Genomic DNA, 14,781 nt, shown 5'->3' on the forward strand with positions numbered 1-14,781 from the left:
CAGGGTGATGTGAAGAAGGTCAGATAGATGATATGTGCACAGGCCAGGTGCTCTGTCACATAGAAGAGGGATCCTTGAGGCTTTGAGGATGGGTAGTAAGCATGTTTCCCTTTGCTCTAGACTGGGACACTATTTCTGTCTTACAAATCTGTTTGCTATATGAGCATCCTTGAAAAAATTTTATGCCTGCTTACAAGACATGCAGAAACTAGGAATCCCAAAGAAATTTGTCTCCTGTCACTTAGGACAGTGGTGTGCACACAAAGTGTATTTGATATTATCATGTTTAATCTTTTCAGTCATCCTATTTGTAGCGTTGTCTCCGTTTCTTAGAGGAGGACACTGACACTCAGGAAGATGAATAACTTACTGAGCAACAAAATTGTCGAGTTGAACTACTAACCCAGCTTTTTGACTCAAAGCTCGAATTCTCTTTATTATGTAGAAAAACCTTTGTAAAATGTTCCCCACTGTATTTGGCTCAGAAACATAATAATGGAATGTAGATTGTTTCTTCAGTTCCTTTTCATTTAGATTTTGATGTTAAGTTTAAAACATCCAGCTGAAGGGCGGAAGTGTGGCTCATTCATTTGAGCATTGGACTTGATTTCAGCTGATCTCAGGGTTTTGAGTTCAAGCCCTGTGTTGGGTTCCACACTAGTTGTGTGGAGCCTACTTAAAAAAATAAATAAATCCAGGGAGTTCTTTTATTTATTTATTTATGTTACTTTTAATTTTGAGTGTCAGAATTACAGAAAAGTTGTGATAATAGTGCAAAGAACTCCATGTACTTTCTTACCCAGAGCCACCAATTATTAACATTTTACCACATTTGCTTCATCATTCTATCTATATATATTTCCTGTATCACTTGAGAGTGGGTTTCATAAAGCATGCTCCCTTAACCTGTCAATACCTAATTGTTTACTTCTTTTTTTTTTTTAAGATTTTATTTATTATTTATTTGACAGAGGGAGAGAGATCACAAGAAGGCAGAGAGGCAGGCAGAGAGAGAGAGGAAAGCAAGCTCCCTGCTAAGCAGAGAGCCCGATGCGGGGCTCGATCCCAGGACCCTGAGACCATGACCTGAGCCGAAGGCAGAGGCTTAACCCACTGAGCCACCCAGGCACCCTAATTGTTTACTTCTAAGAACAAGGCTTATCTTACCCAGCATGGTATAGTCATTAGATTCACATAATACCATATAATACTTTGATTTAGTGTATACTCCATTCCAGTTTTGCTAATTTTTTTTCAGTATTTTTGTCCAGTATAGGATCACAAGCTGCGTTTAGTTGTTGTATCTTAAGTGGCCGGAAGCTCTTCTCATTAGTTTATATTTACATAATGTGCTAGAAGAGGTATACTGCTAACTGTCTTACTGAATAGAAGACAGGATTCCTTGACTGCTGATGAGTTCTGTTAGATTTCAGGTGTGGCCTCAAGGAGCAATTAAATTTGATGACCAGTTGTCATCTAGTAAAAGCTGAAATAGTTGTGTGGGGAAGATACTCATCCGCATTCGGGTGAACAACTGGACTGACTGAATGGTCTAAATGTATATTTCGCTTCTAACCTGTTCTCACAGGCCCACCAGCATTCAGTTCTGCTTAAAACTGTAAGTTCTTCAAGAGCTGTGCTAAATTTCTTTCATTATAGATACTTGGTAATAACTTGTCTTCCAAGTCTTTTGGAAAGTTCTCTTCTGAACTCTAAAGGTTCTGTTGTTACCTGGTTTGCTGCCAGTTTGAGTCTGAGTTAAACCAGACCTGTATCTGAAGAAAGTCTGTACAGTGTGGGAGTGTTTGTGCGTTGGCTCTTGGTGGCAGATTTGTACACCAGACCTGGTTACATCAGAATCAGAAGTAAGGAATAATCAGGGATAATAGACAATTTAAGTAATTTAAGATCTGGAAGAGTGAATAACATTTTAAGAATTTTAAGACTTGTGGCCTGTAGACTGTCATATGGGTTAAAATGCAGAGCTAGGGGAGCCTGGGTGGCTCGTTGATTAAACATCTGCCTTTGGATCAGGTCATGATCTCAGGGTCCTGGGATTGCACCACATGTTGCGGGGGGTGTCCCTGCTCTGTGGGGAGTCTGCCTCTTCCTTTGCCTCTGTTCCTCCTCCGGCTCACATTCTCTCTCTCACAAATAAATAAGTAAAATATTTTTTAAAATGCAGAGATAATTTTCATATGAAATGCCAGTTTTGCTACCTATATGTCTGATTGCTAAGGCATAAGGATCTCTTTTTCATTAGCAAAATTAGATTTATTTAAAGATTTTGCTTATTTATTTGACGGAGAGAGCAAGAGAGCACAAGCAGGGGGAACAGCAGAGGGAAAGGGAGCAGCAGACTCCCTGCTGAGCAGGGAGCCCGCTGTGGGACTTGATCCCGGCACCCTGGGATATGACCTGAGCTGAAGGCACTTAATCCACTGGTGCCCGAAAAATCTGATATTTTGTTAAATTACCAGAGACTTTGATCTTGAACCTAGCAAGTTTAACTCCTAATTGAATTTAGAACCTGTCTAGAACCAGAATGAGAGGATTTTTTTTGGCTTTGTGTTCAGTACTTGGATATTTGGGGTACAAATTGTGTGTGCCTAATGGAAAAGGAATGGTTGATTAACATCCTGGTTAATTAGTGTGCTTTCTCATATTGGGTACCCTGGAAGTCAGAGTCTGTTAGGATCTCTGATGTTACGTTGCCAGATCTAAGATTTATAATTGTGTCTGGTACATTGTAAGCACTGAATACGTATTAGTCATTATTATATTACACATTAGAATCTCTGATCTTAGGTTCCCAAACCAGATCTGGCTTATGTGGATTTTCATTTTTTATACTCTCTTAAATGTTCTCTTTCAAACCTCAGATTTCCTCCTTATTCATTTGTGTTAGTTTGTTTGTCAAGGAATGTTCTTAATATTTTGTGGATTTTATTTCTTTGTTAAAATTTTGAGTTTTATTGTTGTGGTCTTATCTTCATTGAGTAATTTTTAGCATATTTTATTCTGTAAAATTTTTTTCTTTTCTTTTTTCTTTCATCTGTAAAACTTTTTTTTACTGTTCAAGTAGGTAGTTATCAATAGGCCCATGTTTTATTCGTTGGTAGTCCTAGGTCCCAATGCCCGGAGAAACAACTTTTTCTGAAGGGGAAAGAAGAAATCCTATAGTTAAGGAAAGTTGTAGGCCACACTCTCATCAGAGAAAGCACTAAATCCGAGCTCAGAGACAGTTAAAGACAGTCTTACTATTTCCAAAATAATTCACGACCTGTAAGAACCTGGTGAATTAAAAACCATGCTCTCTGACATTTGACCACTTGACAGTAGTTCTTAATTTTTCTTTCTTTTTTTTTTTTGTGCCCCACCTATTTGAAAGATATTCCTATAATTAAAAACACTCACTAGCCTGGGCCCTGAGTGGTAACTAAGCAGCTGTTCCCAAGCCTAGTTTATAGACTGGAATCACCTGAGAAGCATTAAAAAATACCATAGCCCAGGCCCATTGGTCTGGGTGACATAGGGGCCTTGAAGTTCAAAAAATCATCAGGTGGTTCTGATGTTCCTTTAGGCTTGATAACCAGTAACCAAGGATGACCAGGAGACAGAAAGGTATAGTGTCGCAGCACATATGGTTGCCACACTTTACTGCACACTGGAATTAACCAGAGAACTTTTTAATATCCCGTTACCCAGTCACACCAGAATATTGCATGTGGAAGTCAGGCATCAGTGAGCTCTAAAAATCCTTGGGTCATTCCAACGCGCAGCAAAATGTGGGAACCACAAGTATAATGATTAAGAATGTTGACTGTGGAAGACATAACGGGTTTAAATCCAGCCTTTCCTTTGATAGGTATATAAGTTCTCTGTGCCTCCTCTGTAAAATCTGGAAAATTAGTTACCTTTTAGTCTTGTCATTAGAATTCAATGAATTAATGTGTAGTGTTTAGAATTGTTTATAGTAAAAAAAGAATTGTATATAGAGTTTAGGATTGTATTTGGTACACTGTATACATTCAATAAATGATAGTCATTGTTACATTATGTCCTCAGAATTCTGAAGTCACGGTATTTTGAACCCCTTTTCCACCCTACTACAATCCCAGAGGCTTTATGAAGGGGACCTAATTATTATCCGTTATCCAGGTGAACGTTTTAACCCCACCTGAAGTGAGGTAACCAGAAAGCTACGTATCTGAATCATACAACTTAATTTCCAATAGGAATCTTTTTTTTTAAAGATTTTATTTATTTATTTGACAGACAGAGATCACAAGTAGGCAGAGAGGCAGGCAGAGAGAGAGGAAGGGAAGCAGGCTCCCTGCCGAGCAGAGAGCCCGACACGGGGCTCGATCCCAGGACCCTGGGATCATGACCTGAGCCGAAGGCAGAGGCTTTAACCCACTGAGCCACCCAGGCGCCCCTCCAATAGGAATCTTTTTAACAGTACTTTTATAAAGTTGTGCTCTGGTAAAGAAAAAACATGCCTCATTTTTGCAAAAATAACTGTGGGGTCATTGTAAAGAATTAAACCAGAAAGGTAAAAGAATTAAAAAAAAGAAAAAGAAAAAACCGTCCCCCATAAATAATCATTACTAACATTGGTTGACCTTTATTTTATATAATATTTCTTTGCGGATATACAGGCACAATAGAAGGAATACTGGATGGATAGGTTTTTATTACAAAAATTCGGCATATTGTAATGAGATTTTATTTTGAGGTGCTTTTTTTTTTTTTTAAGTTTTCTGATAGAAAATGTCCAACTGCTGGGGTGCCTGGGTGGCTCAGTTGGTAAGTGTCTGCCTTCCGCCCAAGTCATGATCTCAGGGTCCTGGCATCAAGCCCCTTCTTGGGTTTCCTGCTCAATAGGGCGTCTGCTTCTCTCTCCCTGTGCCCCTCCCTTCTGCTCATGTTCTCTCTCAGATAAATAAAATCTTTCAAAGTAAAAGAAAAATGTCCAACTACGAAATGTATAATAGTATTGATTCCCTATGTACCCATGACCAAAATGCTATTTTAAATTAAAAATATTGTTTTGCTTGAGTTTAAAGAAAAATAAATTAAAAAATGTAATTCATAGAGTTATTGCTTTATTTCTGAAATGAGTCCTCTACTTTATGAAATGAGATTTTGAAAAACATTACAGTTTGTTTTGGTTTAAGATTTGTTTGAGAGAGCAAAAGAAAGAGAGCAAGCGCGCAAGCATTGGGAATGGCAGGAGGAGAGAAGCAGACTCCCCACTGAGCAGGGAGCCTGATGCAGGCCTCAATCCCAGGACTCTGGGATCATGATCTGAACTGAAGGCAGATGCTTAATCAACTGAGCCACCTACCCGCCCTGAAAAACATTACAATTTGAAGTCTTTTAAAAATTTTTTGATTATTTCAAGGGCGCCTGGGCTTAGGTCATGATTTCAAGGTCCTGGTGATATGGTTTTTGGAATACAGGTGAGGTTCAGTGGGTGGAGATCTGGAGTCTACAACCAAGAAAGAACTCTTGAAACGTCTTTGGTGCAAAATGGTGGTTTTATTAAAGCATAGGGACAGGACCCGTGGGCAGAAAGAGCTGCGGTACCAGGATTTTGAGGAGTGGCTGATTATACTCAGCAGCTGGGGAAGTAAAGAAAAAGAGAGGTTTGCAAGACAACTTTCACGTGCTAAAGAGGACCCACGTAGGAGATACCAGAGGTCTTGCCACCATCAAGTTGAGGTTGTTTTCCCCCTCTAGCAAGGTAGATCCTTAAAATAGGTGGGAGATTCCTGGCAGAATGTTACACTCATGTCACCTGGGAGTGGGGGTGGGTGGTGGGGGGAAGGTGCAAGTGTCTGCTTAGCTTTGTCTTCAGCTAGCCTTCTGCTTCCTCATTATTGGGTTGGGCCTCATGTTGGGCTCCTTGCTCAGCAGGGAGTCTGCTTCACCCTCTCCCTCTCTACCACCGCCAAACATGCGCACATACATTCTCACTCTCTCAAATAAAATCTTTAAAAATTTTGATATTTCGTATTTAGATGGTATCAACACTTGCCATTAGACGTGAGGATGTTTTTGTAGTTGGTATAACTTTCCTCTGCATTTCTTAATTTGGGTACCTTTCTCAAAGTGTGTAACACTTACTGTCTGTTAACCATATCTGCACAACTTATTCCCTATGCATTTTATTTTTCTAAGATTTATTTATTTTAGAGAGAGACAGAGGGGGAGGGTGTGGAGAGGACAGAGGGAGGGGAAAAAGAATCTCAAGCAGACACCCCGCTGAGTGCAGAGCCCAAGACTCTAAGATCATGACCTGAGCTGAAACTCAAGGAGTCAAGACACTTAACCGACTGTGCCACCCAGGTGCTCCTCCTATGCATTTTATATTGAATTGGGTAAGATGCTTACCACCAGTCCTGTTCCTAAGGTATGGCTTAATTGGCTGGATTTCTTTATAAGCAGATTTTTCAGAAGAGCTCATAGTACTTTTTTTTTTAACTTGGTTCTTTTTCTCTTTATTTTTTTTTAAGATTTTATTTATTTGAGAGAGAAAGATCACAAGTAGTCAGAGAAGCAGGCTTCCTGCCAAGCTCCCTGACAAGCAGAAAGAGCCAGTCTGAGGGCTTGATTCCACGACCCTGGGACCACAACCCCAACCGAAGGCAGACACTTAACTGACTGAGCCATCCATGCACTCATAACTTATTTATGTTTTGTTTTGTTGTTTTTGTTTTGAAGAAATTTTGACTTCTTAGATAAAATAACCCTAGAAGTATCAAAAGGTGGTTTAAATCATTAGAAAATTAGCATGTTTATGGGGCACTGGGGTGGCTCAGTTGATTAGATTAAGTGTTGGCCTCTTAGCTCAATTCAGGATCTCATGGGACCTAGGATCAGCCTCAGGTGGCCCCACACCCAGCTCAGGAGGGAGTCTGTTTGAGCTTCTCTCCCTCTGTCCCTCCCCCAACATGGGTCCCTGTGCTCCCTCTCTAAAATAAGTCTTAAAAAAAAAAAAAAAAAAACACGTTTAGAAGTAATATCAGAAATCTTCATTTTAGAAATAAGGCAGTAACACCAGATTATCTAGTTCTGAATCAATTTTCCAAAGACAGATATGGCGGATGCAAATGCATACAAACAATGTTATTTTAAAGTTTAGCAATTTTCATATGTTGGCAATTCAGATTAAAACACAGGTGAGCAAGTGAAACTAAACATATCGCTTTACAACTTTTCCTGTGAAGCATCTAGTCCTATATAATATCATTGCTAAGTTATTCATTTTAACCAGATCATGATCTTTGTGGTTAGGTAATATGGCTACAAAGTAAACTGCATTTGTTTCATCCCTGGAGTTTTCTTGGTTGGGTGCTTTATTTTTTGAAATTTCATAACTTAAGCAGGATGTATCTGTGTTGAGTTTTCCAAATTATATTTTCCTGACATAGTAGTTATTTTGATTTGTAGCCTTTTTTTGTAAAGATCTTATTTATTTATTTGAGAGAGAGTGAGAGAGAGCATGAGAGGGGTGGGTTATCGGGAGGAGCAGATTCCCCACTGAGCAGGGAGCCTGACTTGGGACTTGATCCTGGGACTCTAGGATCATGACCTGAGCCAAAGGCAGTCATTTGACCGAGCCACACAGGTACCCCAGATTTTCTTTTTTTAACAAAATATTTAATCATGGAGAAAATTATAGTTATTATGTACCCATCACCCAGTTTAAAAAACTGTTACCATTAAAATCTTCTGGGTACCCATCCCTGGCTGCAAACTCTTTCCTCCCGTGTGAGGTTTTGTGTTCATTGTATCTGTGCATGTCACTACCTATGAATGTATCCCTAGATAGTATTCTTTTACAAGTTAATAAAATTTATGTGAGTAGTAGTCAAAGTGTAATCATCCTTTTACAACTTGGGTTTTTTGTTTCTTAGGCTCAATTTAAAAAAAAAAAAAGATCTATCCATAATTGTGCATGGAGATCTAGTTCTTTTATTTTACTGTTGGGTGTCATTGCAGCAGTATGCCACAATTTAAATTTGGTCCCTTATTTCAGGGATATTTTCCCTTTTATTGACTGTTAGGCCCTCCCATCACTTTGGTCACACTTCTGGTACCCGCTGCTGCTTGTGTGACCGCGTGTGCTTCCAGTCACTTACTGCGAATAGCACCTCATCTAGTCTAAAAGCCTGCTGGTTCCAGCCTATACTCAGCTCAATGTGGCAGTTAACATCCTCAAGAACAGCTCTCAGTCCATGGGGAATGGAAGCTCTTGCTTCCTGTTTTTGGGTAGACCATTTTATTAGACCTTGTGTGTGCTTGGAAAATTAAGCCCCAGGGCATACAGCAGTAACCTTGTCAGCACAATCTTAACTTTTCCTCCTTCCTTCTCACGCTTCTCAGTCTGTCACTTGAACCCTCAGGAATCGCCTCCCAAATAAATTACCTGCGCAAAGTTCTTTTCTCAGGCCGTGCTTCTGGGGGAGCTGAGATCTCTATCTAAGAATACTTTTTCTTTTTCTTGGCTTTTGTTCCTTCGTCTCTATACCTTGTGACAAGAGAGACCAAGAAGCCCTGCTCTATACAAGACTGCTCCATTCTTTAGAACCTTCTGCATGTTTTCTTGGCTATCACTTTTTGAAGAGTGTGGCTTTGGTTTTTTTCTCTTTATCATTATGGTATATACTGCTGGAGAACCACTGTACCTATCTTCCTGTCTGCTTGCTTTCCTGCTCTTTTTCTGCTTTAGGGACACCAGTTATCATAAGGTTGGATTATCTTATACCCAATTTTATTTCTTTTTCTCTGATTGCTTTCAATTTATGTTTTTTTTTAATCTGTATTCTCTGATTATCGTAGGCCTCTGTGTCATTATTTTCAGTTATGAATGTTTCTTAATTCTATAATAAAAACGTTTAATCATCAACTTGTCTATTTAATTTTTAGACTCCCTTTTATCTTTTTCTTTCAGTTCTTACTGTATTCACAAATCTTGAAGCACTTTTGATGAATACCTTTATATTCATTTGGTTGTATTTTTCTAGACAAGAGTTCTTTGATCTTTTGTCCTTCCCTCTCTTCTCCTCTCCCCCACTTCCAGTTTGTCTGCTTGTTTTCCCTATTTTTCATCTTGCACATGCCTGACAGTCCTGCCCACACTTTGTTTGTTCCTGCATTGTGTGGGTGACTTCACTCTCCATGTGAGATTTGTTCTTGGCCCACGTTGCTTTTGTGATTACAAAAATATAAATTCAAAGGCTTTTCCACGCTTGTCTCTCCGGTAGGTTCTGGTGACATGTATATATTATTCCTGAACTCTGACCTGACATACTAAATTTTGCTTAGGTAGCTCTGATATTTTTTCACCTTCCTGTAAAAGTTCCTCCTCTGATTCTTGCTGCCCATACAAAACCATATCGAGATCTCCATTTAATTGGGGAATGTGTTGTTGTTTTCATTGGAGAGAACTTTAGTGTGCTGCCCTAGAATCTTCATTTCTGAAAAGTACAGAATTCACTTCTCCGTTTTACTCCTTCTCTCCCACAGCTCTGTAGCCTCTCCCTCCAATCACAGATGAAAAAAATAATGGGATTCATTTTTTTCCTCTTCAGCTTGGAGTATTGATGAGAATTGTTAATTCAAGTTAAGAGGCTTGCCAAACAAGGCTGCTCCATTCTTCTTCACAAGTTGTGGTTTGTCTCCTTGGCTGTCCCTTTTGAAGTTTGTAACTTTGGACTGTGCCTATCCTGTTTGTTGCTGGAGAACCAACCAACCAATCTGCCTATGTATGACCTACCTTCCTTTCCTTTCTCTATTCTTTCTTCCACCCTTTCCATTTTAATTTGATAATGGGTGGAAGTTGGGAGTTGGGAGATAATGTAAAGAAGGCTTCATTCCCCTACTTATCCCAGAGTCTTTTAAGGTTTTTTAAATTTGTTTTGTTTTTAATTATGGGAAAATACATACAACATAAAATTTACCATTTTAAGTATTTTTAAGTGTGCAGTTCAGTGGCATTAAGTCCACTAACATGGCTATGCAACCATCACCACCAACCCTATCCAGACTCTTCATTTGTAAAACTGAAACTCTCTGCTCCTTGTAACCAGTGACTCTCCATTTCTCCTTTTCCATCAGTCTTTTTATTTTGGTTTTCTAACTTACATCATATAAATATGTTTCTGTGCCTTTGGGAAACTGCTATTGAAGATATTTTCTATTTTGATATTTAAATTTTCGTGAATATAACTTGGTCTTAGAATTTACTTTTAGGAAAAGTTTGTTGCCAGGCAGCACTGTATTATATAGTTAGATTCCTTTTTGTACCTTGGTTGCCAAAAAGCATAGTAACTATCTTGACCTTGAGTTTTCTGGTATGATTTTATACCTCCATTTCATTTTTATGTGTTAATTCCCCTCAGAGCCTTTTTTTGGAGCAACAGAGATATAATAAAAGAAATAAGCAATTCTTTTGAAGATTTTATTTATTTGAGAGAGAGCGAGAGAGAGCACAAGGGGTTGGGGTGGCTGAGGGGGAGAGAGGAGGAGACTCCCCTACCAGGCAGGGACCCCAGGATCATGACCCGAGCCAAAGACTGGCTGGCACTTAACCCGCTGAGCCACCCAAGCACCCCAGAAATAAGCACTTTTTAAGTAATTTTTAGTTCATATTGGAAACAGAATTTTTTGTGTGTTGCTCATTTGGATGTAAACATTTTATTACCGAAGTTCAAAACTTATTTGTCAGCTGAAAAACGTTAAAATTGACCTATATAACTAAGTTTTGTATTGTTTTGTTTTCCAGCAGACTTTATATTTAAGATAGGCATAAAATCTTAGTGGTTATGGTAAGTTTGGGAGACGTTATGTCTGTTAGGGTCCGTGACCAAAGGAGAGAGACTGATACAAAGCGAAGGACAAGCAAAGCTTTATTTCGCGCCAAGCATCGAAAATCAAACCTGCTGGTCAGGGCCGCCTCTTACAGAGAGAGTGACGACTCCCTGCCTCACAGACTAACTTTTATAGAGCAAAGGCCATGTGGTTGAGCCTGGCCACACACAGGTGGCCAATGAGATTGCAGCACACAGAGAAAGCTGCACAGTCATGCTAGGTCACACACGGGTGGCCAATTGAATTACGATTCACCCCATAGTAACTATTTGAACTAGCCTATCACTTTGGTCAGAATTGGCGCCCAAAAGGCAGGGCCCACATTCCTTGGTAGCTAGGGAGACAGTATGCGCGCTCCACTGATTGGATGTCTCCACCTGGCCCGACTCATCCCTGGTATTTGGGCTCTGTTATCTCCACCTGACCTGAACCGCCCTTGTATTTGGGCTCTGTTATCAGGGACTGGTTGACCATATTTTACTGGTTTCCCGGACTTGCTTTTAAGTAAATTCCCCTGGAGGGGGGCAGGGGGCAGGGTCAATTTAAGTTTTACTGCATAAACAACAAAATCACTGCTTAACCGAGATGAAATCGCTCTGGCTAAGTAGGCCCTTACAATGTCCAAAATAAAACCTTAATTTTAAAAGAAGAAGAGAATATTTATCACATGCTTATTGTGTGACACATTTTTCTTAATCCTTATAAGAACGCTTTTTTTTTTTTTAAGAGTTTGTATTTATTTATTGAGAGAGAATGAGAGAAAGCATCAGAGTGGGGAGGGTCAGAGGGAGAAGCAGACTCCTTGCTGATCATGGAGCCGAATGAAGGACTCAGTCCTGGGACTCCAGGATCATGATCTGAGCGGAAGGCAGTCACTTAACCAACTGAGTCAACAAGGTGTCTGAGAACCCTAGTTTAATAGATTATCCCCATTTTTCATACGTGAAAGCTTAAGCTCATTTATGTAAGATGGCTTTCCCTTGGACTTATAGCTAGTAAAAGTGGACCTGGAATTTGAATCATTTTTTTCTTTTTTCTAAAAGAAATTTTAATAGAACCTCTCTTATTGGTGTACCTATATTGGCAAGAACTCTTTGTAATATAAACATGAACTGTTACAGCCTTTATTCTATAAATGTGGTGGAAATGTTTATCCACTCCTAGGAAAATGGCCTAAGGAAATAACCTTTTTTGTAGAGGCTTTTGTAATGCAGTTTCCAATGACTAGAATTTAAAAATGAAGACTGTACTCTGAGACATGAATTCAAAAATCAACATATACTAAGGGGCACCTGGGTGGCTTAGTTGATAGGGCATCTGACTTTTCATTTCAGCTCAGGTCATGATCTTAGGGTCGTGAGATCCATCCCTGTGTGGGGCTCTGCACCAAGTTGGAGCCTGCTTAAGATTCTCTCTCTCTCTCTCTCTCTCTCATAGTTTTGGGTTTTTCAGAATGTCAGGTAAATAAAATCATATACTATATAGTCTGTTAACAGAGTTGGGTTTTTGTCACTTAGCATAGTGCATTTGAGGCTTATTTAAGTTAAGTATCTGAATATTCTTTTTGTTGAGTAGTATTGCGTTGAATCTGGTACAAATTATTAACAATCTTGCCTTTTTTTTTTTTTTAATGTTCAGCTTTCCAGAGTGTTAGATCTTCCACCAGAAAACTTGATCAAGGCAATATCTGCAGTTCCAATTTCCAGAAAAGAGTTAAGTATTTGTAACAACTTAAAATGTTGCTGACTTTGTCACTATGCAAAAAAAAAAAAAAAAAAAAAGTTCAATTTACAGAATAGACCTTGAAATAAACCATAAAATACGTTGTAACCTGTTATTCCCATTCACTTAAATAGTGAAATAAAATCTGTATTTTACCTATTTTGACATGGCACATTAAATTAGTACTCTTATGGTGTTTGATGTTTATGCTATTAATGATAATTATGGCAAAGTCTTTAAGGAAAATTAGGAACAAGGTCAAAATTTAATTCTGTGACAGCAAATAAAAGGACTAATATTGCAGTTAAAATTTCAGGGTTTTGGGGGGTGCCTTGGTGGCTCAGTCAGTTGGGCATCTGCCTTCAGCTCCAGTCGTGATCCCAGAGTCCCTGCTCAGCGGAGAGTCTGCTTCTCCCTCTCCCTCTGCCCCTCCCCCTGCTTCTCTCTCTCACTCACTCTCTTAAAAAAAAAAATTTTTTTTTTCAGGGTTTTTGAAGGGATTTTAGAGATTATACACTATCTGATGCTTGAAAACTCTAGTGCTGTATTTACCTACCAGGGTTTTTTGTGGTTTTCAGGTTTTTTTGTTTGATTCCATTTGAGAACGCCTGGTGATAGAAAACATATAACCCTTAGTTCCTTTCTTGGATACAGGAAGATATCTTTTATGAGATTGGTCCTTCTGACTGATGCTTCTTTACCATTTGGCTAAAAAAAAATATGTACTTGGATAAAATGCCCTCTCAGTTAATTAATAATGACAAGAAATTAGCTACATAGTAGGCATTTAAGCCCAAAGCTTTGGGAAGATATAATTATCATTACCATTATGTCTGAATATTTTGTCTCCTTAACTTTGTCAGGATTTCAGGAGAGGGTAGGATGAAGATTATTGTTCCAGGAATAGACAAAGAGTAAGTGGAAGAGGAAGAGAAAGGCTACATTTGGCCTTGTTGAAAGAAAGCATCTTTAAAGTGTCCTGCTGCAGCTTACTTTACATTGAGTTCTAAGAACAAAGGCAACCACAGACCAAGGGGATCTTGTAATTACTCATCTATTAAGGTTATATTTGAAGCCATTTACCTATTTCATAAAATCTATAAATGGCATTTTGCATAATAATAAAATAATAATGAAAATCCCTGCTTTTTATTTTATGTGTCAGGGGCCTTTAATAAGCTAAACAATCTTGGCCCATCTTTTTTTTTTTTTAAGATATTATTTATTTATCTGACAGAGAACTAGAGAGCATAGATAGAGCATCAGGGAGAGGGAAAAGCAGGCTCTCCACTGAGCAGGGAGCCCGATGTTGGGCTCCATCTCAGGACCCTGGGCTGATGACCTGAACCCAAGACAGCTGCTTAACCGACTGAGCCATCCAGGTGCCCCTTGGCCCATCTTTTGAAAAAGATTTTCTTTACCTGCCTGGAGCTCCTTTGGGCAGTTCTACTTTAATGATACTATATTTCACTATACCTTTGGTTTATAGAGAATAAATATTGGGAAGGATCTCAAGAAAAGTATTTTTTTCTTCTCTCTCTCTCTCTCTCTCTCTCTCTATATATATATATATATATTTTTTTTTTTTTGGAGAGTGAATACATGAGTGGGGTGGCAGGGGTGAGGGAGAGCGCAGAGAGAAAAGGAGAGGAGAATCCCAAGCAGTCTCCGTGTCTAGCTCAGAGCTGACACTGGACTCAGTCCCACAACCCTAATATCATGACCTGAGCCAGAATCAAGAGCAGACACCCAGCTGACTGCGCCACCCATGTGCCTCAAGGCTCAAGAAAATTCATAATGGTCTTTGTTGACCAGGTGGCTTAATGTGATGTAAAACAGATATCATAAGATATTTTAGGCATATCCCTGAATGTCAAGAGTGATAAAAATGAAGTCATTTGTACCCCCTCTAAAATAGGTCCTTTTGTTTCAGTGGCAGTGGGTTAAACAGTGGTTTAATCACTTACTGTGCCCATGGAATCTCATTTTCTAGTTCCCTTTTTTTTTTTTTCTTTTAAAGATTTATTTATTTATTTATTTGGCAGACACAGCAAGTGTTACCACAAGCAGGGGAAGAGGGAGAGGGAGAAGCAGCCTCCCACCAAGCAGGGAGACAGACATGGGGCTCAATCCCAGGACCCCAGGATCATACCTGAGCCGAAGGCAGCCACTTAACAG

At 39.2% G+C, this 14,781-nt stretch overlaps 1 protein-coding gene across 2 annotated transcripts in view; it reads left to right on the plus strand.

The window, feature by feature from the left end:
• LOC111158795 (arginyl-tRNA synthetase 2, mitochondrial) overlaps positions 1 to 14,781 on the plus strand; it is a 59,833-nt gene that overhangs the window by 3,556 nt on the left and 41,496 nt on the right. For both annotated transcript variants that reach the window (XM_022521049.1, XM_022521048.1), the window contains exon 2: positions 12,520 to 12,593. In XM_022521049.1, coding sequence (XP_022376757.1) covers positions 12,520 to 12,593 — 74 coding nt within the window. The remainder of the gene's footprint in view (positions 1 to 12,519; positions 12,594 to 14,781) is intronic.

The sequence above is a fragment of the Enhydra lutris genome, unplaced genomic scaffold (assembly GCF_002288905.1).
Source record: "Enhydra lutris kenyoni isolate GAN:26980312 unplaced genomic scaffold, ASM228890v2 scaffoldscaffold63, whole genome shotgun sequence".
NCBI classification, from domain to species: domain Eukaryota; kingdom Metazoa; phylum Chordata; class Mammalia; order Carnivora; family Mustelidae; genus Enhydra; species Enhydra lutris.